Source organism: Peromyscus maniculatus, chromosome 11 (assembly GCF_049852395.1).
Source record: "Peromyscus maniculatus bairdii isolate BWxNUB_F1_BW_parent chromosome 11, HU_Pman_BW_mat_3.1, whole genome shotgun sequence".
Classification (NCBI taxonomy): domain Eukaryota; kingdom Metazoa; phylum Chordata; class Mammalia; order Rodentia; family Cricetidae; genus Peromyscus; species Peromyscus maniculatus.
Window position 1 is genome coordinate 37,912,615 of NC_134862.1, and position 26,392 is coordinate 37,939,006.

General features: G+C 36.7%; 1 protein-coding gene across 14 annotated transcripts in view; it reads left to right on the forward strand.

The window, feature by feature from the left end:
* Positions 1-26,392, forward strand: part of R3hdm1 (R3H domain containing 1) — an 88,529-nt gene that overhangs the window by 12,829 nt on the left and 49,308 nt on the right. For 9 of the 14 annotated variants that reach the window (XM_042258050.2, XM_076547273.1, XM_076547274.1 and 6 more), the window contains 11 exons: positions 2,222-2,336; positions 3,261-3,339; positions 12,952-13,011; positions 13,094-13,234; positions 17,101-17,209; positions 17,302-17,397; positions 19,020-19,057; positions 19,141-19,191; positions 19,290-19,516; positions 21,846-22,100; positions 23,973-24,124. In XM_042258050.2, the coding sequence (XP_042113984.1) occupies positions 2,222-2,336; positions 3,261-3,339; positions 12,952-13,011; positions 13,094-13,234; positions 17,101-17,209; positions 17,302-17,397; positions 19,020-19,057; positions 19,141-19,191; positions 19,290-19,516; positions 21,846-22,100; positions 23,973-24,124 (1,323 nt within the window). Of the gene's footprint in view, positions 1-2,221; positions 2,337-3,260; positions 3,340-12,951; positions 13,012-13,093; positions 13,235-14,865; positions 14,999-17,100; positions 17,210-17,301; positions 17,398-19,019; positions 19,058-19,140; positions 19,192-19,289; positions 19,517-21,845; positions 22,101-23,972; positions 24,125-26,392 lie in introns of those variants that run through there. The other 5 variants (XM_076547276.1, XM_076547279.1, XM_076547283.1 and 2 more) reach the window with 4 other exon arrangements.

The window sequence follows — 26,392 nt, forward strand, 5'->3', positions numbered from 1 at the left end:
GGGGAAATAACCTTAATCACAGATATTATGAATGCCATAGTAAAGAGTAAAGAAATTACAGCTTTCTGTGTACATGTTCCTATTATTTATAGTTAGAAGAGTTTATTTACATTGCCACCTTCAGCATTCAGAATGGGTTTTCTTTATGCAAGTACCTGAAAACAGGATCAGCTGATGACAAGAAACCAGCCTTCTCTACTAGAGTTGTAAAATATAGTTTGTCTTGATTAAGTAATTTAATATCTATAAATTAATATCTATGACTCAGAGGAAATAATTTAGAAGTGAAATCTGCTAGTCATTGGAAGCACCTTTTAGTCAGGGCCTAAGAGTTCAGTGTGGAGTCTTTTCTCCTACATACAATTCATTGGACTGTCCAATGATAGTAGTCAGAAGCTTCAAAGAAGGAAAACTCCTAAATGTTGTTCTAAAAATTAATTCTATAGCCATGTACAAATATCTGAAAACTGTGGGAAAAATAGAAACAGAACAAGTTTAGAAATAAATCAGAGTCCCAAATATGACATACTGTGTTTGATAAGCAAGACAGAGAAGGCAGAAAACAGCAGTTGGTCATCCTGGTAGACACTTCCAATGCATGGTGTTGACTGTATGTTCTGAGCATGATTCTGTCACTGAGCAGTATCCCCAGCCTCAGAAATTTGAACAAGAAATTTGGAAGAAACAATGAAAAAGAAAACAGTATCTAATTATCTTACTGTTTTATGTATATAACCGAAATTCTGATAGCACTTGTTTGGAAAATCATTTTGTGTGTGATGGAGAGGAAGTTTAAGAGAAATTCTGCTGGCAATAAGTTTGAGAATCCTGATGTTTGTATCCTCTTTGTTACTGACCACTTCTGCTACTACTATCCAGAAAAGTTAAGTAATGAACAAAAGTATAATTTAGTCTTTAAGACTATTCCACACTTTTACCTTTAGTTGAAATAGCCTGACCCAAATAGTTGTATATTTCTTGTAATGTTACCTGAATAAACATAGCTCAACATAATCTTTGCCTTTCAGGGTATATAAATTGATTTCCTGGTAATCTCTGCTGGCTCTAAAAATGCTTTAATGACATTATTTTCAATATAAGATTATTCTCCATTTGGTCTTTAACAGTATGGCTGCTTTATTGTTGTTACATGTTTCAGGAAGACACATAATCTTATTTGATATCTTTCTAAAATAACTGTGTAGTGATTAAAGGAGGCACAGTGATACATAAATCTCAAGTCAGAAAATAGGTGCCGTGATTTTGAAAACTTTTCTGCTTACATTTTGTCTTGTAAGAGAAAGAGAGTGTGCTTATATGGGATACTCAAAAAATTAAATTTGGGCTAGGGATGTAGCTCAGTTGGTAGAGTGCTTGTAGCATGCACAAAACCCTGGGTTCCATCCCTAGTAACACATGAATCAGATGAGACACACTTGTAATCCCAGCACTTGGGAGTTGGAGGCAAGATTAGACATTCAGGGTCATTCTCCTCTGTATAGCAAACCTAGGATACATTAGACACTATTTCAAAAATTTTGTTAATTATTTTCCTGATATTAACACGTTTCTCTTGTCATGGTTGATAATTGTGGTGAGCATCTCCACTGGAACCATAGGTCAAGAAGACCTGAGTTCTGATCTCTACGGTGTTTAGTAAATAAACATGTATTTTCTCCAGAACAATTTTAAAGGTCTGCTTTAATGGATACATTCAGATGAACATATTAGGTGTAGTTTTGGTTTTGGTTTTGAGACAGCACCTTACTATGTTCCTGGCTGAATTGGAATTCACTCTGTAGACCAGACTGATCTCAAATTCAGAGATCCACCTGCCTCTGCTTCCTGAATGCTGGGATTAAAGGCGAGCATCACCATACCTGACTGAACAAACTGTTTTCACCTTTTTTCTCAAGACACTGTTTAAGTTTCTTTTCTGTTTGTTTATCTTGAGATGGGGTTTCACTATGTCGACCAAGCTGACCTCGAATTCATGGTATTCATAGATTCGCCTGTCCCTGCCTGTGAGTGCTGTATTAAAGGCCCCATGCCACCACACCTGGCTTAAATTGATTGCTAATTTAGAAGTTTCAATTGGATAAAATGAAAATTTCTTGTCTTTTTTGTCCTTCATACAGTTTTGAGTTACTCAGGAAATGCCAATACTTAATATTGAATTAGTTTATATTTTCATGAAATAACTAATTTTTCCTTCCAACAGGAAAAAATTCAAATCCAGTTAACACAATCATTTGAAAAAGAGGAAAAGCCTTCAAAAGATGAAACAGATAAAGAAAAAGCCAGTGATAAGTTGCCCAGAAAAATGTTATCAAGAGGTTAGTAATTTATTCTTTTTTTTTTAGATAAAAGTTTAGTTTCATTATCAATAATTCTTTACCCCTTGAATAACACATGTCACATATCTATATTGAAAATGGCATAGCAGACCAGAGGGATGATGTAATATTTGCTCATCTGGTATGTCATGGGTATGTATGTTAAGATTCTCAAACCAAAAATTGTAACATAAATCTCAGTTACTAAGAAGAATGGTCATCAAAGTCCCTTTCCAGTCTCACTCATGTTCAAATGCCAGAATCATAGTTTGTGTTACATTGTTCAGTACAAAGAACTGGTGTCATATTAAGAATATTGTTGGAAACCCCAGAATGTTTATCTTCATAAAAAGTTTTAAGGATCATTGAGTACTGCAGTACAATAAAAATGTTCTTACTAGTTTATAAATGCTGTTATGTTGATCAATATTACCAGGATATTACATTTAAGGGATTAAATACACATGAATATTTGGGAAATTTTTTTAAAGCAGGCCTTTGGCACTGAATTTCAAGAATCTTAAGTAAGTAATTTTAGAACTAAAATTCTTCCAAATTAGTTTCTACTTATATACATTCAAGTGAATTAAGCTCTTTAAATTTGCTACAGATAGAAATCATTATCAAAATCATTCAGTTTTTCACCTAACTAACGTTTGAATATGAGTACATGAGGATCATTAAAGATCCGCATAAATTTAGTCTGACATTAAGTTTAAGAATGTGTATGTTCATGAAGTTATATCAGCCCATGTCATAAATATAGTGGTCATCTGCCTTTATCATAAATTTCTTTTTCCTACTTCGTCATTTTTTTTTTCTTCATGGGCATCTCATTTTACTTAAGATAGACATAATGTACAAAAGGGAAAGGGATTTGTGGTAAACAACTTTATACTGGGTTTTTGTGTTGTTGTTTTTTAGATTCCAGTCAAGAATACACTGATTCAACTGGCATAGATCTACATGAATTTTTAGTAAATACATTAAAAAACAATCCCAGGTAAAAATTAAATTTATAAGGTTTACATTGTTTCTAGAGTACCATAACCTTGTTATATATGTTTTCATTATTGAGTTCAAATATTAGGATAAGATTGTAGCTCTATGGAATATAACAGAAACATTTTAGTTTCTTAGGAATAAGATGTTGGTCTACTAAATGCAGATGTATAAATATCTTTGCATTATGCATGTTATAATAATGTGCAAATCATTCCTATTCTTTAGGAATTTTCAGAAATACAAGGTCACCAATATATTTAGACTCTGAATTGTGCTTGAGAGAGATTTAATCATGAGTGTCTTTCCGTAACATCTTCTATCCAAGTAAGAACTCTGTATACGCAACTCATTTTGAGTAAATCTTGTTCTTTCTTGTTTAGATTATAAACTTCCAATCAAAAGCTTTTTACACTGCTCATTTGAGTCAACATTTGAATTGGGAAATCCATTTTGCCTAGCATAGGAGGTGATTACTTTTAAACTTCCTGGCAGGGACCTTTAAGGACCCACAATGCACCTCATCAGCACTTTCATGGGGTAAAAGATGCCAAGGTTGAGAACCTTTTCTCCGGTTATTAGCTTAGCAGTGTGGTGTTATGTACCAGTGGAACAAAGATGAGAGGCAGTGTCAGCAGGAAGGAGCGCCTGGGAGGTGATGGGAGTAGTGCCTTTTGTCTCTCTGGGACATTGTTCAGTTGTGATTGTTGACTGTAGCTCTCATCAAATTTGCTTTGTCTACTTCTCAACTTGATTTTCAGTTTTGTACTTAGCTCCTGAAGGACATCCACCAAAATTAAAAATGGTCTCTTTTGCTATGAATTTGAAAGAAAACAAAGAAGGGTATATAGGAAGGTTTGGATGGAGGACAGGGGAGAAGGAAATGATGTAATTATATTGCAATCTCAAAGAAAATAATTTTTAAAGAGTGGTCTTACTTCAGTGATGAGACTGAAGGATCATAGGTCTGAAATGAACAAGAAGACAAGCAGTTCTGCATGACTCTTTCTTTCTTGTTTCAATTTTATTTCTTAGTACTCTCAGTAGAAAGATAGATTCATTAGTTCACTGAACAAGAAACTTATTGACATTTTATGTAAATATGAGGAAGATATTTACTGTCTCTTCTAGAGACACATGCTAATTAATTAAAGTATAATAAATATTGTAAAGGAGATTGAGCGGCTGTAAAAAACAGAAGGAAGGTCTAGGGACTGGCTCAGCAGTTAAGAGCACTGGCTCCTCTTCCAGAGGACTCAAGTTCAGTTCCCAACACCCACCCACATCAGGCAGCTCACAACTGTCTGTGACTCCAGCTTCTGGAGATCTAGCATCTTCTTCTGACCTCCGGGGGCACCCACACAGGATATATAGTCACACAATCATACACACACACACACACACACACAAAATAAAAATCTTAGAGAGAGAGAGAGAGAGTGTGTGTGTGTGCGTGTGTGCGTGTGTGCGTGTGTGCGTGTGTGTGTGTGTGTGTGTGTGTGTGTGTGTGTGTGTGTGTGTGTGTGCGCGCGCAACAGGACAAGCAGGGTATTGTCATTCATACTTGCTTTTTTATTTATTTTTGTTCTTCTAAACATAGCCCTGGCTGTCTTGGAGCTCAACTCTGTAAACTTGGTTGGCCTTGAACTCAAAAAAATCCACCTACCTCTGCCTCCATAGTGCTGGACTTAAAGGCGTGTGCCATCCTTGCCCAGCATGGTTGACATTTGTATGAGTGAGAAAGGAGGGTTTCTACAGATTACAGGTCATTGGCTACAATATGGAATCCTGTCTCACCATACAAAATGAAGCATAAACAAACAGCAAAGGACTCAACCTATGTTTTTTATTGTTATTGTTTGTTTGTTTTTCTGTCCTTGCAGATTTTGAAAACCATAGGTCATCAGGGATGTTTTAAAAGACCTGTGAATGCGGGCGGTGGTGGCGCACGCCTTTAATCCCAGCACTCGGGAGGCAGAGGCAGGTGGATCTCTGTGAGTTCGAGGCCAGCCTGGTCTCCAAAGCGAGTTCCAGGAAAGGCGCAAAGCTACACAGAGAAACCCTGTCTCGAAAAAGCAAAAAAAAAAAAAAAAAAAAAAAAAAAAAAAAAAAAAAAAGACCTGTGAATGCAACAGTGACCAATGAAAACTGTCCTCCTTGAAATGCCAGTTGTGTGAATTACTAACAGTTACTGGGCATGGCATGCTAACTTGAGTAATTACCGGATTTTAAATAGAACAAGAATGCTGTATAATGAGACTGGTGTTTCTTTTGTTTTGTTTTTGTTTTTTGAGACAGGGGTTCTCTGTGTAGTTTGGGTGCCTGTCCTGGATCTCACTCTGTAGACCAGGCTGGCCTCAAACTTCTAAGTGCTAGGATTAAAGGCATGCGCCACCACTGCCCGGCGAAATTGGTATTTTTAAAGAATACTTTTTTGGGGTACTTAGAGAGATTTCTTTGTCACAAAATACCATAAAGAAAGAGTGGCTGGAAACCATAACAAATAGAGAGGTACTACTAGGCTTGCTAGTAAAGTCCTGCAGTCTCAGCTACCCTAGAGACTGAGACACATAGATCACAAGTTCAAGGCTAGCTGGGAAGCCTTAAAATCTCAATATAGAGAAAAATTGTGAATATAACTCAGTGATAGAACACTTGACTAATATTCGTGAGCCCCAAGTTTTAATCCTTAGTATGAGGGCAGAGCTGGGGAGGCAGGTTTGAAAGGTATTCAGGAAATAATCATGTTAGGAACTGATGATTACTTGAATGTGGAATGCTACTGAGATTAGCATGCCATGTTTCTGACTGAGCTGATAGCCAGTCTCACAACTGAAAGTTAAGAGGCAGGCAACAGTAGAACAGGATGGACACTTTAAAGGCTCCAGTCATCAAGAGAACGAGTCAGCATTGTGTTACAGATTGTGAAGTCTCAGTAAAGATAAAGCTTAATAGGGATGAGTTTACCCAGAGGTATTTAAACAAATGATAAGGACAAAATTATCTTAAAACAGGTAGACATGAAGGGAAGGACTTGATCTCAAAAGCTGGCAGAAGAATCCTGAGGATATTTGGCCTAGATGTCAGCCAGAATGTTATAGAAATAATCTGCCTTCCCAGTGAGAAATCACTCTTAGAGATTAATATAAATAAAACTCTTTACTGAAAAAAAAACTTATGTCTGGCTGTGGCTAATGCCCAAAAGAAGCTCGCCTTGAAGATTTTGCTAACTTATATACAACTGAGGCTTAAGAGTTCACATATACTGTCATCCTTAAATTTCTTAGGTCCCAACCCCAGATTACACTTTAAACAGCTTAAACAGAGATGATTCTGGCTGCCTAGTTAGATGGGAGATTTACATAGCAAAGATATTTCCAAAATTATTTCTTTAGTACACCAGTGTTGTCCTTTCTGAATAGTTATTACCCAGGGTCTTCTTGCCCATCTGGTAGACTTAGGTATTTCTCCAGAGAGCTGGGGTCTTGATGGCAGGCCCTTTGTGCTGCTCCCTCGAGCTTCCTCCTAGACCAGTGGTTCTCAACTTTCCTAATACTGCAACCTCATGTTGTGGTCACTCACAACCAAAAAATCATTTTGTTGCTACTTCATAACTGTAATTTTGCTACTGTTATGAATTATAATGTAAATATCTGATATGTGACCCCTGTAAAAGGGTCATTCGACCCCAAAGGGGTCACAACCCACAAGTTGAGAACCACTGTTAGAGGCATGCTCATTGAGGATGGGTCTCATGGCTAGTCAGTCCTGGGAACAATTGTCTATATCCTGCCATTATAAATTTCGGGGTGTTTGGAGGGATGTGTTCTCTTAGCTAAATTCTGCTTTGTGTGATTTAATGTCTCCTAAGGAAGTCTATTAGGAAATCCTTTATTATATTAATTCTATTATTTTGAGTTTCTTCTACACTAAGACAACAGTTTCACAGAAGATAAAACAACTAAGAGATAAATAGATGTACCTGAAATATCCCATTAGAATGGGAAAGTAGAAAGCTGCTGGCTACCTTAACACTTTTGTCCTGCAGAACTGAGTGGATGCAGGAATAAATGGGAAGATAGGATAGACACAGCTAGTCTGAGGAACAACCAAACAAAACCCAGGGACATTTTCTATTATGTGATTCTATTTTTGTTTACAAATATAACAGCTTTTTAAATTATCTGTTTGACCTTTTTAATGTGTGGTTTAAGGCTTTTGGTATATTCACAGGTGTTTGTAGCTATCAAAGATTTTAGAGCTTTTTCTTCTCTTAAAAAAAAAAAAGAACACCCTTTATCTGTCACTGTGCTAATAGTAAAATTAATAGATTACCCCTGAATTTCTAATGTGTTTTCTGTTCCTATATTTTTCCCCTTCTGGACCATCATTTGAATCAACTTATCAAATACATGGTGTTCATTTAGTATAGTTTTCAGTGCTCACCCATATTGCAGCTTTACCTCTTCTGTATATGCAGTTTTATTTAAGCTAACGAATGGGGATATTTCATTTAATGCCTGATATAAGTTACTACTAATGTCATTGTGTTTGTAGGGATTTAATTTTTTGCTAAACGCCTAAACTCTCAAATGAAGCAGACGATTATTAATACTTGATACACAATTAAGTACAGCAGATTTCCATTAAAGGTTTCATGATTGAGTATGTCCTAGAGAATTCTAGTAAATGCTAAACATATTTTTCTATTACTGCATTTATTTACCTATTTATTATTTATTTGGTGTGTGTATGGGGGGTGTGCATTACATTGTGGCTATGTGTGGGTCACAGAACAGCTTGTCCAAGTTGGTTCTCTCCTTCCACCACATGGATCCAACCAGGTCCTTAGGCTTGGCAGCAAGCTCTTTACTTTAACCTGCTGAGCTGTTAGACTAGCACTATATTTTTATTTTTATTTTTAACTGTTCTGGGAATTGAACTTTGGGCCTCATGCACACTAAGCTGAGCTATAACCCCAGCCCTTCAGTTTCTTTCCTTTCCATCATTAAATCCTCTCATTTAATTCTCAGACTATTAAACTTTATTTAAACTGGTAAAGAATGAAGTATCTAAAATTTCTGTTGGTTGGACTGCAGAGATGGCTCAGAGGTTAAGAGCACTGACTGCTCTTCCAGAGGTCCTGAGTTCAATTCCCAGCAATCACATGGTGGCTCACAACCATCTGTAATGAGATCTGGTGCCCTCTTCTGGCCTGCAGTCATACATGCTGTATACATGATAAATAAATAAATCTTTAAAAAAATAAAATAAAATTTCTGTTGGCAAGAAATGTTTTCCATGACCTCACTAGCTACTCATTACACACTTGAAGCAAGGAACGTGAAAAAGTGTGTTTGACAGAGTTAACATTTACTGCCATAACTTTACACAGTGTTGGTTTTATAGCCACGTTTGAGTTTATTTATTTATTTTTTTTAATTTCACATGTATTGGTGTTTTGCCTACATGTATTTCTACATGAGGGTGTCAGATCCCCTGGAACTGGAGTTACAGACAGTTGTGAGCTGCCATGTGGGTACTGGGAGTTGAACCTGAGTGCTGTAGAAGAGCAGCCAGTGCTCTTAACTCCTGAACCATCTACCCAGCCCCCCATGTTTGAGTTTAATAAGTAGGAAAGTATTACAGGTAGCTATAGTGTGTAAACTAATGGAGGAAGAAGCAAGATTAATGGATTACTCTTGGTAAGAAATATTTTTTTTAAAAAGTAATTTGGGTTTGCTCACATTTAGTTTTGTGTTTTTATAAAGTACTCCTAAAAATTGCTTTGATTGGAGTAATGTTACATCACTCTATTTGTCACAAGATGCAGAAGTTTGACCAGGTGCACGAATCATTTAGTGGGAGGTCACCTGAGGAGCATTTTTGTTTTCTATTTGGTGAATTTGCCATGTTGCCTTTAAAGTTAGGGCTATCCCAATGACTAGGACACTGGAAACTCACATATTATTGCTCCTTTATTTAACTTTAAGTAGTTTTTTTGGTCATTTTGTTTGACATCCTTGTTTTTATAGGTTTAATGATAGCATGTAGTAGTTTACTTTTTAGCTTATGTCTATTATCAAAATGCTTATAACTTTATCAATTTGAAAATTTATGATCTTGAACTACTACAGTGAATAAAAAGCCAAATATGTAAAATTAAGACCTTAGGAAAAATTGCTTCTTATGTCTCTAGTACATCCTCCTAACAGTGGGGCAAGTTAGTTTAATCTAACTACAATCCATAGGCTACCATTTTAGGTAAGAAAAGCCTGACTTTCTATCGGTGGCTTATAAAATTATTAGATGTTTTTTCTCTAATTGCAGCACATTCAACCCAAAGAACATTTGAAATATCTTATTTCATATATAGAAAACCAATTTAAGTGTACTACTCATTCTTTTAAATAAACTGCTGCTTCTTAGTTTCTATCTTTAGTAAGACAGTTTATAAAAATGGAAAGATTACTGAAAGTTATATCACCTCAAAGTAATTTGACCCCAAAAGTTGAGATGAAAAAGATGATCTTCGGGGCTGAAGCAATGGCTCAGTGCTTAAGAACAGACTTCCCTACCTCCTGGTTCACACCGATGACTTCTGTCCTCCACAGGCACCAGGCACACACGTGGTGCATAAGACACACATGCAGGCAAAACACTCGCATCAGATCAAGTCAGTAAGTCTAAAAGTAAAAAGAAGACCTAACAGTTGATCAGAAGTCTGTTTCATGGGGGAGATTCTATGGAAGAAAAAGTCCTCTCTAGCTCACCAAATTTAATGGAAGAAGATTTTGTAAGGACTTTATGAAATAGTTTTACCTCATGCAAAACATAATTTGTCTAGAACCTGTATATTATATACAATCCATATATTTATATAATAACTATGATGCATGTTTTTAAAATACAAAAGTTTTAAGAGATTATAAAAGGGTGTTTGCGCAAACAGCTGAAGGAACAAGGTAGTATAAGAGGTCCTTAAGAAATGGGGTAGAACAGGAGTAGTCCACAATAATAAGAATTTTGTGAGTTCGTCTGGAAATGAAGCCTAGCTCATGTCTATCTTGTAGGAATATTGCAGAATTTGAATTCTAGGAGCAATGGGAACCTCTCACAGATTAAACCAAAGGAATGCTGTTGTTACTTGTATTCTTACAAGACTATTATTATGCATGCTGCACATAGAACAGGTTAGACCAGAACAAGGAAAATATTGAAATCCTGATTGCTAGGACACAGGAGTGTGGCAGTTGACCCAAAGAAAGCAAATAACATTTGCAGCAATAATTAACTCACTAGGAGAATTATATTGAGTATGGTGTGGGATGCAGTGATGTGTACCTGTAATCTGAGAATTCAGGAGGCTGAAGTAAGAGACTTAAATTTGAAGTAGGCAGGATTACATAATAAGACTATCTTTAAAAACAAAACACCAAGAAAATAATTTGGGCCTAAATGATACAGGTTTGCAATACCAGCTACTCAAGGCAGGGCTGAGGCAGGAAATCACAAATTCAGGAACTTTCTGGATCTCAGCTTGAATTCAAGTCCAGCCTGGACAAGTCAGTAAGATCTCGTCTTTTAAAAGAAGAGGGGAAAAGTCAGTAGGAAAAAGTGGGAGTAGAGAGATTGCTCAGTAGGTAAAGTATTTGCCACACAAACATGATCACCTACATTGGATCCCAGCACTCATGTCAAAAACCAAGCTTTAGGGGCTGCAGAGATGTTAGCTTGGTTAGGAGCAATTGGTGGAACAAGAATTTGGTTCCCAAGCCTCACTGGGCTGCTTACTGTCACCAGCCCCAGGGAATTCACTACACCTTCTGGCTTCCAAGAACCTCCACAGACTTGCATTCATACATACACATATATACAAATAAAATCTTTTTGTTGTTGTTGTTTACAAGACAGGGTTTCTCTGTGTATCCTTGTTTGTCAAGGAACTCACAGAGATCCTCCTGCCCCTGCCTCCAGAGTGCTTTGATTATAGGTGTGTGCCATCGTGTCTGGCATAAAATCTTTTTTTTTTTTTTAAATAAAAGAAAGAAAGCTGGGCATACCTGTAGTCCCAGTGCTGGGAGGTGGAGACCGGATAATCTTAGGGGCCCACAAGCCAGTCAGTCTAACAAATCTGAACTTCGGGTTTAGTGAAAGACCCTGTCTTTAAAAAAAACAAAGAGGGAGGGGGGGGGAGAAGAGAAGAGAAAAACAGTCGAGTCATCAAGAATGACAAGCCAGCTTGAAATCTGTGGGTGCGCATATATATGGGCATGCTCACAAGAGCAAGTATACATACTCTTTCTGATGCTTCCCCATCACACAGACACATAGGATGTAACCAATCTAAAGTTCTCATTCTGTCCTACCACAGTAAATAGAAGGTGGTACCATTTATTAAGATGAGGAATAGCAAAAAGAATCAGGTCAGAGGGCAAAATTGAATGTTACTAGAATTTGCATTGAAATGTACTTTTTTTTTTAATTTGGGTTTGAAATTGTTGAAATATTGTAAGCATAGTTTTCTCTTTTTTGTACAAATTATAAATGTATACGTTAACTTTTTGTTAAATAAATGAATAAAAGGTATTTATTATTCAGTTTGATGGGATTTGTTTTGCAGTACATGGGGAGGATCAAACTCAGTATTGATGCACGGACTTTTAAATGACCCAAGAAGAAGCTATCAGCTCTTGTGTTAAATTTTAGAAGGTTCTTCTCTGTAGTGTTTATTTTAGAGAACTCCTTGGGCCTTGCTTTCTTGAATTTAAAATCTTGACAATCTGTAAAGCTGTTTCTAACTAAGTTTCTGTGAGGCATTGTCTTTTGTTTCCCACGTGAACATGAATCTGCAGTGAGTAGAGGAAAACCCTAGAGCCATATTTTCAGTGTTTATGAACCAAGAGGAGCCAGGCCATGGTGGGTACATACCTTTAATCCCAGCAGGCAGAGGCAGATGGATCTCAGTGAGTTTAAGGCCTGCCTGGTTAACTGAGTGAGGTCCAGGACAACCAGGGCTGTTACACAGAGAAAAACCCTGTCTCCAAAACAACAACAAAAAAACCAAAAGACCCAGGAGGAATGATTCCATTGACTTGTTACAGCCTCACTTCCCTGACTAGATTGCTAGCCATCCAAAGGAACACATGTAGATACTTAATGGAGTACTGATTCATTTAGATGGTGAATGTCTTTGCTTCGTTTTGATTGTCTAAGATGTTTTCTCAAAATCTTAAAAATACATAATAGCAACTTAGAGAATGAGGATTAAGAATATTGGATTGCCTTAGGAGTATTTGTTACTATCAATAGCATCTCATGTTCTTTAGAGCACTATTTCTGAGGTAACATAGTTGAGCTCTTAGGATGTACACTGTCCTGTCCACTTTAATGTATGTCCACATAAAAAGTTACTAGAAAAAAAAGTCATGTTTCATTCTCTTAACTTTTCCTTTTTTAGGAAGCTTTTATATTTATAGCATCAAGCTTGTGATATCTCTTGAGTGTGTTGTTTTTAGGGAGAAATAAGCTATGTAAATTTCATAACCTGTTGACATTTATGATTACTTCATTGCTAAGTTTTACATGTAAGAGTCTCCATGTTTTCTTTCAGGGACAGAATGATGCTGCTGAAATTGGAACAAGAAATTTTAGATTTCATTGGTAATAATGAGTAAGTTCTGACATTTAACAAGAAAAGAAATTGTCTTTATAATTCTCCTTGACTTAGTAAATTAGCTGTTCTCTTCCTTCAGGTCCCCACGTAAGAAGTTTCCCCCAATGACATCTTACCACAGGATGCTGTTACACAGAGTGGCTGCCTACTTTGGATTAGACCACAATGTTGATCAGAGTGGAAAGTCTGTCATAGTGAACAAAACTAGCAATACGAGAATGTAAGTGTCCAAAGTTATGTTGTCTGTGGACTAATACTTGCCTTCCTACAGCACCTTCCATTTGCGATAAATTTCATAACTTTGTGTGATAGAGCCAAAAAGTATATTTATCTCACTAGGAACAAAATGCATACCTGGATTCAGATAAGGGAGAGGAGCCTTGTCTGAGACACAGCAACAACAAAAACCTTGGAGGACATATTATCAGCCATGTTTGAAAACCACTCTCTTGATGAATTTTTTTAAAGTTAATTTAGGTATCCATGGCCACCTTCAGGCAATTTTGTTTAAATACTTTAAAAAAAAAAAGAAAGAAAACATTGAGCAGGTTTTGACGTCCTTATAATCAGTCTACCAGTTTATTATCATTTCCACAATCCTGTTTTGTTTTGTTGGTTTGTTTTCATTTTTGTTTTTTTCCTTTTTCTACCTCACATCTGAGGAAACTGGAACTCTTGGTTAGTGTAGAGTCTTCCGCACTGCTGTGTTCCTTCTTGGGCCATATCTGATGTACTAAGGAAAATTTTTAAAGGATTAGAAGGAGCCCTTTGCTTTAAAAGTAATTACCTTTTAAAAAAGGCTGGGCTTACAGCTCAGTGATACAACACTTACCTAGAAATGTTCAAGGATCTGTTCTCAATCCCTTGAATAATAAAAAGTCCTCTAGTCTCATTCTCTGTAGCACTGGGATTATAGGCCTGTGCCAACACGTGGTGCAAAAGTATTCTCTGTATCATTTTCGTTTATGGTAGAAAGGCACCTCAGATGATAAGTAGCAATCAATGAGAAGTGCCATGAGTAATGTCCTTCACTTCATTATCATTTCTGCTTTTCCTCAGGTCAGATATCTCCCAGAGTCTTGTCTATGTATCATTCATCTCTCATGGTTTTAATTCATCTAATCCCTTCAGTTATCCTGGCCTTTGCCAGTGTAGGTGCCGTATTGCTTGTTGAAGCAAAATTTGTGCTCCTCAATTTCAGACCGTCTTTGTCAAGTAAATAGGTGTGTTTTGCATTTTAAATGACTATTCCTACAACAAAAATCAATAAAACTAGTTGTCTTGGATGGAAAATCCTCATTAATCTCTAGGGATTATTAGAAAATATAAATCTGATTTAATTTCATCATGTCTATCCATTAATCTTACAGAAACATCTTTTACCAATTAAACTTTTCCCAGTTCATTATATAATGACTAAAGTAGGATAGTATTCAGTAAAATACAGGTGAAACATAAAGTGACTAGAACTTACTCTCTTTAACCAGTACCTTTCAACATTACTCAGAGCTGCTGGATGCCCAAACACATGAACATTAGCAGGCATTTTGACTAACATTTTGACTGACAACTCTCTAAGGTTTTCAATACAGTGTAACCTCAGTTATTTGAATTCTATGAATGATGCCAGAAAAGTTTTAGGGTTCTGTTTGTGGAGGTAATCAAAAATTTAGTTAAGCAGAGATATTTTCGAATTATGGGTTAATGTAATTATAACTAACTATTTCAGATCATTGAAGTTACACTGTATTCTTACTTTATATCTTCTGGGATCTGAAGAAGGTTGTAAATCAGAAAACCTTAGAGATCTGCTCCACATTGAATAAAAACAAACTTACCTTTTCCTCATAGGGACATTACCCGCTCCAGCCTTGAACCAGTGGTGTTGTGGATGTCAACAACCGGGTGTCCACTGGGGTGTCTCAATGGAGCGGGAAGTTGCCGTTTGCAGGGCAGTAAATTCAGGCATCTTTAAAAGAAAGAGGTAAGACAGTCTTAAGGTTAGCTGAAATGCCTGCCATATTTTGTGTGGGAATCCAGCTGTTCTTAGAAAAGTTGCCAGGGCCTTGGTTAAACCCTAGAGTTGACTTTAGACTTAGAGTCTCTCACTCAAATACAGATGCCTCAAATAAGAAAATGGGACTTAGCACAGCTACAGCTATAGGTAATAATAGTAAATGAAGGAATCCTATGACAAATGGCATAGTGTCATGGTCAGTACTAAATACATAACCTTTCAAACTCCCAAAGAAAATAAACTTCTCATCATATTGGTCATGAAGCATTGTGATCTTACCTTCTCCTTTACTTTGATATGGATTTTTCTTTTTGTATCTGCTCTGTTTCATTCATTATTTTGCAATACAGATTTTTTTTTTCATCTTGTTTAAATAATTCTCATCTTTAAATCTCCTTTTGTATAACATGGGAGTCAGCTACAATGTTTTATTAAAAATTTGGTAGATTGAGCTGAGTGTGGTGGCACATGACTTTAATCCTAAGACTCAGTGGATAGAGGCCGGGGGATCTTCCTGAGTTTGAGGTCAGCCTGGTCTACATAGCAAGTTCCAAACCAGCCAAGGTTACACACTGAGACCCTATTACAAAAAGAAAAATCATTCTCTAGACTGAAACAAGTATTTATCCATGTTTTTTTTTTTATTCTATTTATAATGAAATGTCTGGTCTTGGTTTGCTGAAATGTCGTTGCTTGGGTTTATGATTAAAGTTTATTGATTGCCAGGCATGATAATACACACCTTTAATCCCAGCACTCAGGAAACAGAGGCAGGCAGACTCTGAGAGTTAAAGGTCAGCCTGGTCTACAAAGCAAGTTCTGGGCTAACCAGAGCTACACAGTGAAACACTGTTTCCAAAAAATGGATTTTATTCATGGTATTCTCATATTGCTTATTGTATTTATACATATAAATATGTATTTGAACTATACATAAAATATATATTGTATTCATATAAACATATATAGTTTTATATATAACTATAGGGAATTTATTAGATTATCTTTAGATGTATTAAAATGTTATATAGTGTTATATTTTAAAAGAGTAATTCCAATGTAAAATGGTAACTAGTCATAGAATATTGGTCGAATTAACTTGTTGGAGCTCAGAATATATTGGCAGAGGTCAATTTTAACATAAATATAATATCTAAGGCCCATAATCTTATATCTGTCTTCCAGGTCTTAGTGAAACTTGCAGCATTTCTAATGGGGGCGGGGGGGACAGCAATATGCTGCAGAATACATACCAAACTTCACAGTCATTCTTTTAGTGTCCAGTGTTAATCTCTGCATAAGAGCTTAACTTTCCTAACCTGTTTCAGTTAGTGTAAAAAAATAAAAAATTAAAAAAAAAAGCTATGCCCTAATGTAATTAAGACTTTGGCAACTTGAATACATTTTCAACTATTGTCTTAAATTTTTAGTTAAATCAGTCCAAAATATGATTGCTTTCATTTTATGGCATGAAGACTATAGGAGTGTAATGCATGTGATGCAATACTTTGCTTTTTCTTGGTTCCTGCATATAGATAACATAGACAGGATATCAGCCTTGGGGTCTGACTCCATGGGCTCCTACTGCCGCTTAGTTGTGTGCTTACCCTTGGACGTTTTCATAAGTGCTTTAACCTCTTGAAGCCCGGTTTCCTCAGTATTATTACCATGACCGAGTTCTGCTGGGTGCTCTTTCTTTACTATTCATTTCAACTTTAGAACAATCCTATAAGGTCAATGCATTATATAATTTCCATCTTACTCATGAGAAAGTGGAAAGAAAAAGATGAAATACTTATGCATAGCTTAAAGCCAGTACTGTGTTAAAAAGCTAGACCTGAACCCAAACAGTATGAGCCTATGCTGTTTTTAAAAGTACCTTTCCACTATCCTGTACAATAGTTTTTTCATGAGAATCTTATTATATTTGAGATCATAGTATTGTATCTTAAGTAGCATCGATAAATAGCAACATTACTTTTTTTTATTAACTTGCATATATTGTTTCACTTTTCTGTAAATTCTGTACATTAAAATTTTTGTTCCTTTGTCTTGTTTCTTTTTTTCAGACCTGATCAGAAATTTAATGAACATATTAAGGATGATAGGGGTGAAGACTTTCAGAAACGATACATCCTTAAGAGAGATAACTCTAGCTTTGACAAAGATGATAGCCAGGTAATCTGAAAAATGCTACATTATTTTAAGTGCAAGCTTTAATTATACCAGTAGTTCATTTTCCTAATAATCAACTGTTTTTGCCTCTTTAGATGAGAATACGTTTAAAAGACGACAGAAGAAGCAAATCTATAGAAGAAAGAGAAGAAGAATACCAGAGAGCTAGAGATAGAATATTTTCCCAAGATGTATGTGCTGACTTAGTCTTAGGACTTTGTGTATAACTACGTTCTAGTCCCCCCTTAAGCTATTGATATACTTTTTTTAACCATATTGGTTGCATACACGTCAGGTCATGTTTTTTCACTAAGCGTGTTGTTCATCTTAATTTGATAGTATATTGGAACAATACTGTAAAGTTTTACCAAAATTGAACACAGATGGGCTACAGGAATCAGTAGAGGATGGGAATGAGTTACTGTTTTTATAACTTTTTTTAAAGCTTGTGACTAACGAGGTTTTTACAACATCAGTAACTATAAATCTTCTGTTGTTTGTAGTGTAGTTAGCCTTAATAAATAAACGTGTGTCTCGTAAAATAAAGCTAGTTGATCTTTTAGAGTAATAGTCATTTATCTACTTCATAAGTGTATATTTGCCAAAAATGAATAGATTTGGTTTTACCAACATTGGTTGTATACCTGTTCTTTGCAGTACTTAATCCTTTTCAAGGATATGTAAATGAATGTAATATATGATTCCTCTGCCACAGATAGAAATGTCCCCTTTATTGAAAACAAAATGAAACAGTAAATAACATTAAAATTTAGACTATCAATTAAGAATTTACAATCTGTAATAAATAGTATTGAGCATTTATAATAAGTGCTATGCTGAACACTAAAGACCATATACATGGACAGTCATGATTTATATACTAAACAGCCCTCTGTGGTCAGTATTATCATTTGTGTTTTTACGTATAAGGAAACTGGGACAATAGGAAGCTATGTAAAGTAGCCAGAATAAATACACCTAGAAAAGGACTGAGTAGCAATTTTAATCCACATCTGCTGAACTCAACATCTATATTAGAGAAATGTTGTTCAGTGTTTTATAAGCTAGATGGCATACTGCCATTGACAGGTTGTCAGATAATATGGTATGTGAATCACAGAGACACATGAAAGTGTAATAGAGTCACAGTAGACAGAAGTTGAACTGGGGAGGGGAGCGGAGAGTAAGCTTCTGAGAACCCATAAATTCAAGTAGAAAATCAGTATTTGCAGAGGCTCACAGAAAGGGAAACCTTGAAATATGAAGAATTGAATGATGTAGAGTAGCCATAACATAGCCTGGCAGATGGCATAAGTAAGGAAACTTTAGACTGGAGAAATACTCAGGAACTTGGTCCTTAACGTTTGTTAAAGTAGCTGAACTTTCAGTGTGGGTTGTTTTGTCTTTCTGTAAAAGGCCATGTAATCAATATTCTAGGTACCTTGAGCCACACATTTGCATCTGCTCAAAACTGACTCTGATATGACAGCCACCATAATACATAGTCATAGTTGTGTTCCATTAAATCTTTATTCCTAGAAACAGGTGTGTGACTGTATGTTCCTGACCAGGTGTTCATATGTGCATGGATTAATGTCAGGGTCTTCAATTTGATTCCTTTGGTCCGTATGTCGGTTTTTATACCAGTACCAAGCTGTTTTTATTACTATAGCTCTATAGTAGAGTTTGAGGTCAGGGATGGTGATGCGGGAGTGTACTCTTAAAGTTACTGTATACCATTTTTCTTGTTACCATTGTTATACAGATGAGTTTGTGTATTTGACAAACTTTATACCTTTTTCTTTCTTTCCAGTCCCTGTGTTCCCAAGAAAACTATATTATTGACAAAAGGTAAGGAAATCTTTAATATCTATCCTGGTTCTTATCTAATTGATGCTAATAACAATTTAAATGTCTTATTAAAATGCCAACAGAATCCAAGATGAGGACACTAGTGGTACTCAGCTGAGGCGCCAGATATTTAGGTATTGATCTGCTTTCCTGTCAATGGTAAAAAAATTATATGTTTTTTTTGTTCTTTTTCCCCCTATTAGCTTTTCAATGTTTTATTTCTAAATTACAGAGTTAATAAAGATGCTTCAGGGAGATCAACAAACAGCCACCAGAGCAGCACTGAAAATGAGTTGAAATACTCAGAGCCACGACCCTGGAGCAGCACAGATTCAGACAGCTCCTTCCGGAACCTGAAACCTGCTGTAACCAAAGCCAGCAGCTTTAGCGGAATCTCAGTCTTGACAAGAGGTGATAGTTCTGGAAGCAGCAAAAGCATAGGCAGGCTTTCAAAAACAGGTATAAGTATCTACCTAGAACTGTATAGTCAGAATGTTATTTCTCATCACATGGTGCTAATCTTCCCACAATGTAAAGTTCCTTCAGCGCAGTAGACACCTATAAAGCACAGAAGGAGTGATGGCCACACCGACATTAGCATCCATTTGGTCCTGGGGATAGAATTACAAACTGAAGTAAAGCTCCTTGTCTATTGCTATATAAACTTAATCTCGTAGTTCAGTGACTCATTTCTTGTGTGGAGGTGGTGACTGGAAATTCTTCTTTGCTAATTTATGCTTGGAAAGCATGGCTTCTCACCTAGGATTGTTTAACATTAGGTGTGTCTCGTACTGTCAAATATTGGTGGTATTTTTCACGACTTACCCTATAAAGATGAATAAAATTACTGAGAAAATTTTGAAGAACTTTAAAACCAAAGGAAAATAATATACCTACAACTACTATAAATAGAAATTAAGATAATCTGCTGATTCTTTTGGTCATATCATTTTCTTTTGCACTACAGAATTTCATGTGTCTTTTAGGACTTTTATAGGTCTTTATTTTTTTTTATTTCAAAATAAACATAGAAGTCAGAAATGGCTATTTCTCCCTAGCCTGTTTGGATTAGGTTAAACGTACAGTAAGTGTTGTACTACATTTGGAAGGTATATTAAGACAGCAAAATTTTTTAATGCAGTATATGCTTTAAATTGCTAATGTTTGTGAACTGCAATTCTTACCTTAAAATATAAATCTATGGAAAATATCTTAGTGGATATGATAACATATTGCTAAAGACAGTAAATTTGATGAATGTTTTTAAAATTTGTATACTTACCTGTGTATACTTCAATTTGGTCCTAACTGAAGGAAAATAAATCTCTATTGTGAGGAAGTCCTTTAGAGAGTACAAGATTGACCTGCTTCCCTCTCCTGGATGTTGGAATTAAAGATGTGTACCACCATGCCTGGCCCAACTTAAAGATTTTAATAACTGGGGCCACTGAGGTTGCTCAGTCAGTCAGTCCACTTTCTGTACAAATCGGATGTCCTGAATGCAGATCCTAGTAGAAGAACTAATTCTCAGAAGTTGTCCTCTGACCGCCACATGCATGTTACACACACACACACACACAGAGAGAGAGAGAGAGAGAGAGAGAGAGAGAGAGAGAGAGAGAGAGAGAGAGAGAGAGAGAGAAAGTAAAAAAATTTAAAGAATAAGGTGCTATTTTATCTTAAGAGACAATGGTATGTTTTAATCCTTTAATAAAGTTAAAAGTGATCGAGTCCCCGTCCGTCCCCCCCCATTTCCCAGTGGTGGCACACGCCTTTAATTCCAGCACTCTGGCGGCAGAGGCAGGCAGATCTCTTGAGTTTTGGGACAACTAGGCCTGCCTCGGGAAAGAACGAAAGAAGGGTGTGAGGTTCAGGTGTCATTTTTATATGACTTGTAGTAAAAGGTTTCTTCAGAAGGCAGTGTGTAGTATAGTGTATTATAATTACTTACTCTGTTTGTTAGAAACTTCATCCCAGAGTCAGCTCCCTTAATAACAACCTAACTAAACTACAAGTACTATCTGAATCTGCTTGTCTATTTCATTGTTTCGTTGTCCACTTTCAGTCATTGTGCTTTAAACGTCAGTAACAGCTTCAATCCCTGTGAAATAGACTGTAGGCTTGAAAGTAGTCAAAATTCAATACAAAAAGTTTGGTAAGAAATAAATTTTATACTTGGAATGGTTTTCATACTATTTTGTCATTAGGTAAAAGAGAAAGGGAGTTGAGTTTACATTATAGGAAGATGCTGATTATAAATCAAGATGAAATTCTGTAGTGAAACTTAGCAATTGCTTTTCAGTAGATAACTTATTATTTCTATCATTTTCCATGCCGTTCTTAATCTTTCTGTGTTCTTATAGATAAGGGTTTCTGATACATGAGGTTTTGGGCATTTGCCTGTGCTAAGTTCTTTTTCCTGGGGAAATTGTAATCAGTATATTCCTAAGTGTTACTCTAAAAGGTAAAATGTGTATAACATGTCCTTTTGAGAGTGTCAATAGTGCGCTTTTGTTGGCTGTCTGTGGCTTGTGTTACTGTAAACATGGAAAATTGCATGCTTTGGCTGTGACTTTCCCCACAGTTTCTGTGCTGCTGCTTGCTGTATTAAACCTATTTATGCGGGTAAGCACAAAAGAACCACTCAGCAGTAAATCATAGTAGCCACTGCTCTTCTGTTGTAAGTGCATGTTGTATAATATGAATTGTATTGCTGGGTTTTTTAAAGCTACATTTTTATATTGAATTTTCTTATTTAATTCCATGTTTTTCATTACTCTTCCTCTAGGATCTGAGTCTTCAGGTAGCGTAGGGTCCTCTACAGGCTCTCTTTCTCACACCCAGCAGCCTCTCCCAGGCTCAGCTCTTGGCCAGCCTTCTCATGGCACACCTGTCATCTACCCGGCAGCCAGCACTCACAGTTCTCTCTCCTTTGACGGTGGCCTCAGTGGGCAAGGTGCATCTCCTAGCACTAGCTTCCTTTTGCTTCCCTTGGAAGCAGCGGGCATACCACCTGGCAGTATTCTGATCAACCCACAGACAGGTGGGTATCCAGAGAGAGAGTGTATTTCAGTTGGCATAGCAGGGAATATCTGAAAATGTGGGTACTTTTAAAAATGAATTGTTTCAATGTGCATATGTTATCAGCTTTTTCATTTTGATAAATGTGTCATTTTCCTGGACACTTTAATAGAAATGATTAGGCTATAAAATGTTAAAAGTTTTATTCATATTGTAAGAATTTTCTCCATGTGACACCTATGATGTATAGTCTAAATAATAGCCTGACTAAAATTAAACAACAGTTCCTTCCATTGAAGTGAGTCAACTCTCTTTGAGAAAGCTTTATGTGGTATAGCATTTTTATTCTGTAGCAAATAATACACACTTTATGAAGAAACCAAGTGGATAAAAACCTATAATATCCTTGAGAATATGGTAATTGCTTTCTACTTAAGAAGATCTAAAAGATACTGTTTTTAAAATATAGGTAGCTGTTGTAATATTGACAATGTATGTTCTTAGTCCTTGACGCTAACTACTAATTAATTTTATTAAACATTTACGTTAGACCATATCCAGTTGGATAGGGTATTGCTCTACACCCTACTGAGCTCGTTATAATCAAAATGTTTTCTGAAGGGCAGGATAGATGAATCAGTCATTTAAAAGCTCTGACTTCTCTTTCTGAGGACCCAGGTTCAGTTTTTATCAACCACATACTCATACTTTAAATTCATCGGTGACCTTTATAATGGCTCTTTTTTTTTTTTTTTTGTTTTTTGTTTTTTGTTTTTTCAAGACAGGGTTTCTCTGTGTAGCTTTGCGCCTTTCCTGGAGCTCACTTGGTAACCCAGGCTGGCCTCAAACTCATAGAGATCAGCCTGCCTCTGCCTCCCGAGTGCTGGGATTAAAGGCGTGCGCCATCACGCCCGGCTATAATGGCTCTTTTTTGAGAGAAGGTTTTTCTTTGCGCCTTTCCTGGAACTCACTCTGTAGCCCAGGCTGGCCTTGACCTCACAGAGATCTGCCTGTCTCTGCCTCCCAAGTACTGCATAATCTATTGCCATTAAACTGATTTCATAATTACAAGTTTGAAGCAGTAAATTATTTACATTTTCAGCCTGTTTTTTAAAGTTAAATATATTCAGTATAGACTATCACCTAGATTATTTCTCATTCTGTTGAAAATTTTTTAATAGTTTCCTGATATTTTGGAGTCGGGCATTTTCCGTTTAAACTGAAATGCATACCAACCCTAATGACCATGGTGAGCTTAGGCTGAGGGATTGCTGGGTCTTTTGAATGTTCTTGACCCTTTTCCTTTGTTTATAGTAGCTGAACCACAGTCCTGTGATTGAATGCCTGGAGCTGAATGAGATCCAGAACTTAAAACTTTTCAGAAAATACTGTTTTCGTTTTATGTGTTTTGCTTGCATGTATGTTTATGCCCCATATAAGTGCCATGTCTGCAGGAACCAGAAGAGGGCATCAGCTCCCCTGGAACTCGAGTTAAAGATGGCTGTGAGTTGCCATGTGGCTGATGGGAACCAAACTTGGGTCCTCAGGAAAGGCAACCAGTGCTCTTAACTACTAAGCCTTCTCTCCAGTCCCTCAGAACATATTTTGATTATCCAGTGGGCTCCGTAGGGTCTGAAACAACACCTTGTCCCCCAAACCAGTACCAATCGAATATTTATACTAAGGAAACAGTGAAGGTTGTTAATAGCTTCATTTCAAATCGAGATATTTCCCAAGCTAAGGAAAACTTTTGTCTTAAGGAACTGGGAGTTGTGATTTGTGCCTAAGGGATTTATGGATGTGTTTTATAAATCAGTAGTGATAAATCAGTAGTGACAGTTTTATTGTCAATCCCTGTTGTATATTGACTTTTTCCTCCTTTTTCACCTCTCAGGTCAGCCCTTCATAAATCCAGATGGAAGTCCAGTTGTGTACAATCCTCCTATGACTCAACAGCCAGTTCGAACCCAAGTGCCTGGTCCTCCACAGCCACCTCTGCCACCCCCACCACCTCAGCAGCCAGCAGCCGGACACATTTTCTCACAGGTGCACAAATCCATGATTATATAATGCTAACTTCACCTCACTTTGCATATGTAGGGCTAATGACTGAGATAACCAAGTAAGTATCTCTTACAGCTTTAATACTCTGCTCCCGATGGTGTCCCATTCAGTAGTCACAGGAAGAAAATGTTAAAATCAAGTACTTTCAATTAATACTGAAAATGTACTGGAAAGGTGGGAGTGGTTTTTATCTCATGGGATTGACTGGTGTTTTATCCCTGTTTTACAGTAAGAAGTAGACAAGAGGTAGAATAAGAACAAAGATCGCTCATTAGCCTAGGGAGCAAAGTGAGTTATTAAGGTTGAATAGCTCCAACAGAAGAAACTGCACTGGACTGCTCAAGCCATGCAGAGTACTCTGTCCTCTTGTAAGGATGGAGTGGAGTGGGTGACTATTCTGGGAGTTGAGTCTTCATTTTTTATTTTACTTAATTACAGAGTGTGCGTGCATGCGTGTGTGTCACAACATACATTTACTGATGAGAGAACAGCTTTCAGGAGTTGATTCTTTCCTTCCACCATGTGTGTGTTTTGGAGACAGAACTCAGGTTGTCAGGCTTGTCAGCAAATACTTTCACCTGCGGAACCATCTCTCAGGCCTCCAGAGTTGAAATACTAGATATATTTTTCTTTCTTTTTTCTTTTTTTTTTTTGTGACTGGGTCTCACTACATCACTGCTGGCCTAGAACTCACTATGTAGGCCAGGCTGACCTAGAGCTCACAGAGGTCAACCTACCTATGCCTTGCAAGTGCTGGCATTAAAGGTGTGCACCACCATGTCTGTCTTTAAAAGCTTTCTTAATCATTCCTTGAATTTATATAAATAGAGTGTATACGTATGTATTTACATATTCTTTTTCCCCCTAATAATTTGTTACCTATAGAGAGCTTGAACATATCAGTATAATTCCTGTTTTCATGCCAACTTTTAAAAGATGTATAGCATATCAAAGATAGTTTATATATGTACTCATACACCTTTTTCTTACAAGACCATTATAATTATTCCACTGGTGAATCCCTTCTAACATAATTCTCATAAGAGATATGTAGTGATAAGATTGACCCAAAGAAATTCCATCCCATTTTCTCACAAGATGGGTCATTTTTACATTGGTATTATATGATATTATAATGTCATGTGGGGTGAAGAACATAGGTAAATAGGTGAGTTGCTCAGTCACATAGTGTGAAAGCAGTGAAAGCAGTTGGTCTCTCTACAGATAAGACTCGAGCCGGCAAGTCCATGTTTGCTTTGCTTTGATCTCTAAAATGGGGCCTAAGAGGTTTTAGGGACACTTATAAGAGCATACAAAAACATCGGTATACCTAGAGGAGCCTGCACACAGCTCCGCCAGAGACTTGCACATGACCTTCTCGACTCCATTGGGTTGCACACACTCCTTCCTTGTCCTGCTGTGCCTTTGCTTCATTCAGCTTGCTTCCAAAGACTCGTTTGCTGTTGTATTTGCTTTTGTTGTCTTTACACTACTATGTATTGCACCAGGAGCTTTATAGAACTGACTTCCACTTTTGCTTAATTTGATGGAAATAAGGTTAGTACAGATTTACAAATTTCAAGGATTTCTTTGTGGTTATAGATCATTGTCTGCCTTTCAATCCTCAGATCTGTGGCTAAGATCAAGTGTAGACATAACTTTGTCCCATGTTGTTATGAGAACACCCTAGGTGAAGGTGGTTTGGAACAGAGGCATTAAAGAGCTGAATTCCAGCCGGGCAGTGGTGATGCACAACTTTAATCCCAGCATGTGGGAGGCAGAGGCAGGTTGGTCTCTGTGAGTTTGAGGCCAGCCTGGGCTATAGAGCAAGATCCAAAGGCACCAAAACTACACAGAGAAACCGTGTCTTGAAACACCAAAAAAAAAAAAAAAATTATTCTTTTCTGGTTGGAGCGATGGTTCAGCGGTTAAGAGCACTGACTGCTCTTCCAGAGGACCTGGGTTCAGTTATCAGCACCCACGTGGCAGTTCACATAACTGACTATAACTCCAGTTCCAGGAGATCCAAGATCCTCACAGAGACATACATGCAGACAAAACACCATGAATGCACATAAAATAAAGAAATAAAACATTAAAAGTAATAATAATCACTTTTTAAAAGGATTATTCTTTTGGGGAACATTATCCAAAGCAGGATTCATTTGTGAATATACAGTTTTAACTGAATAGGTTTTTATCAAATAAGAATTACCTGAGTTCTTTATCTACTTGCTTATCTGGCATAGT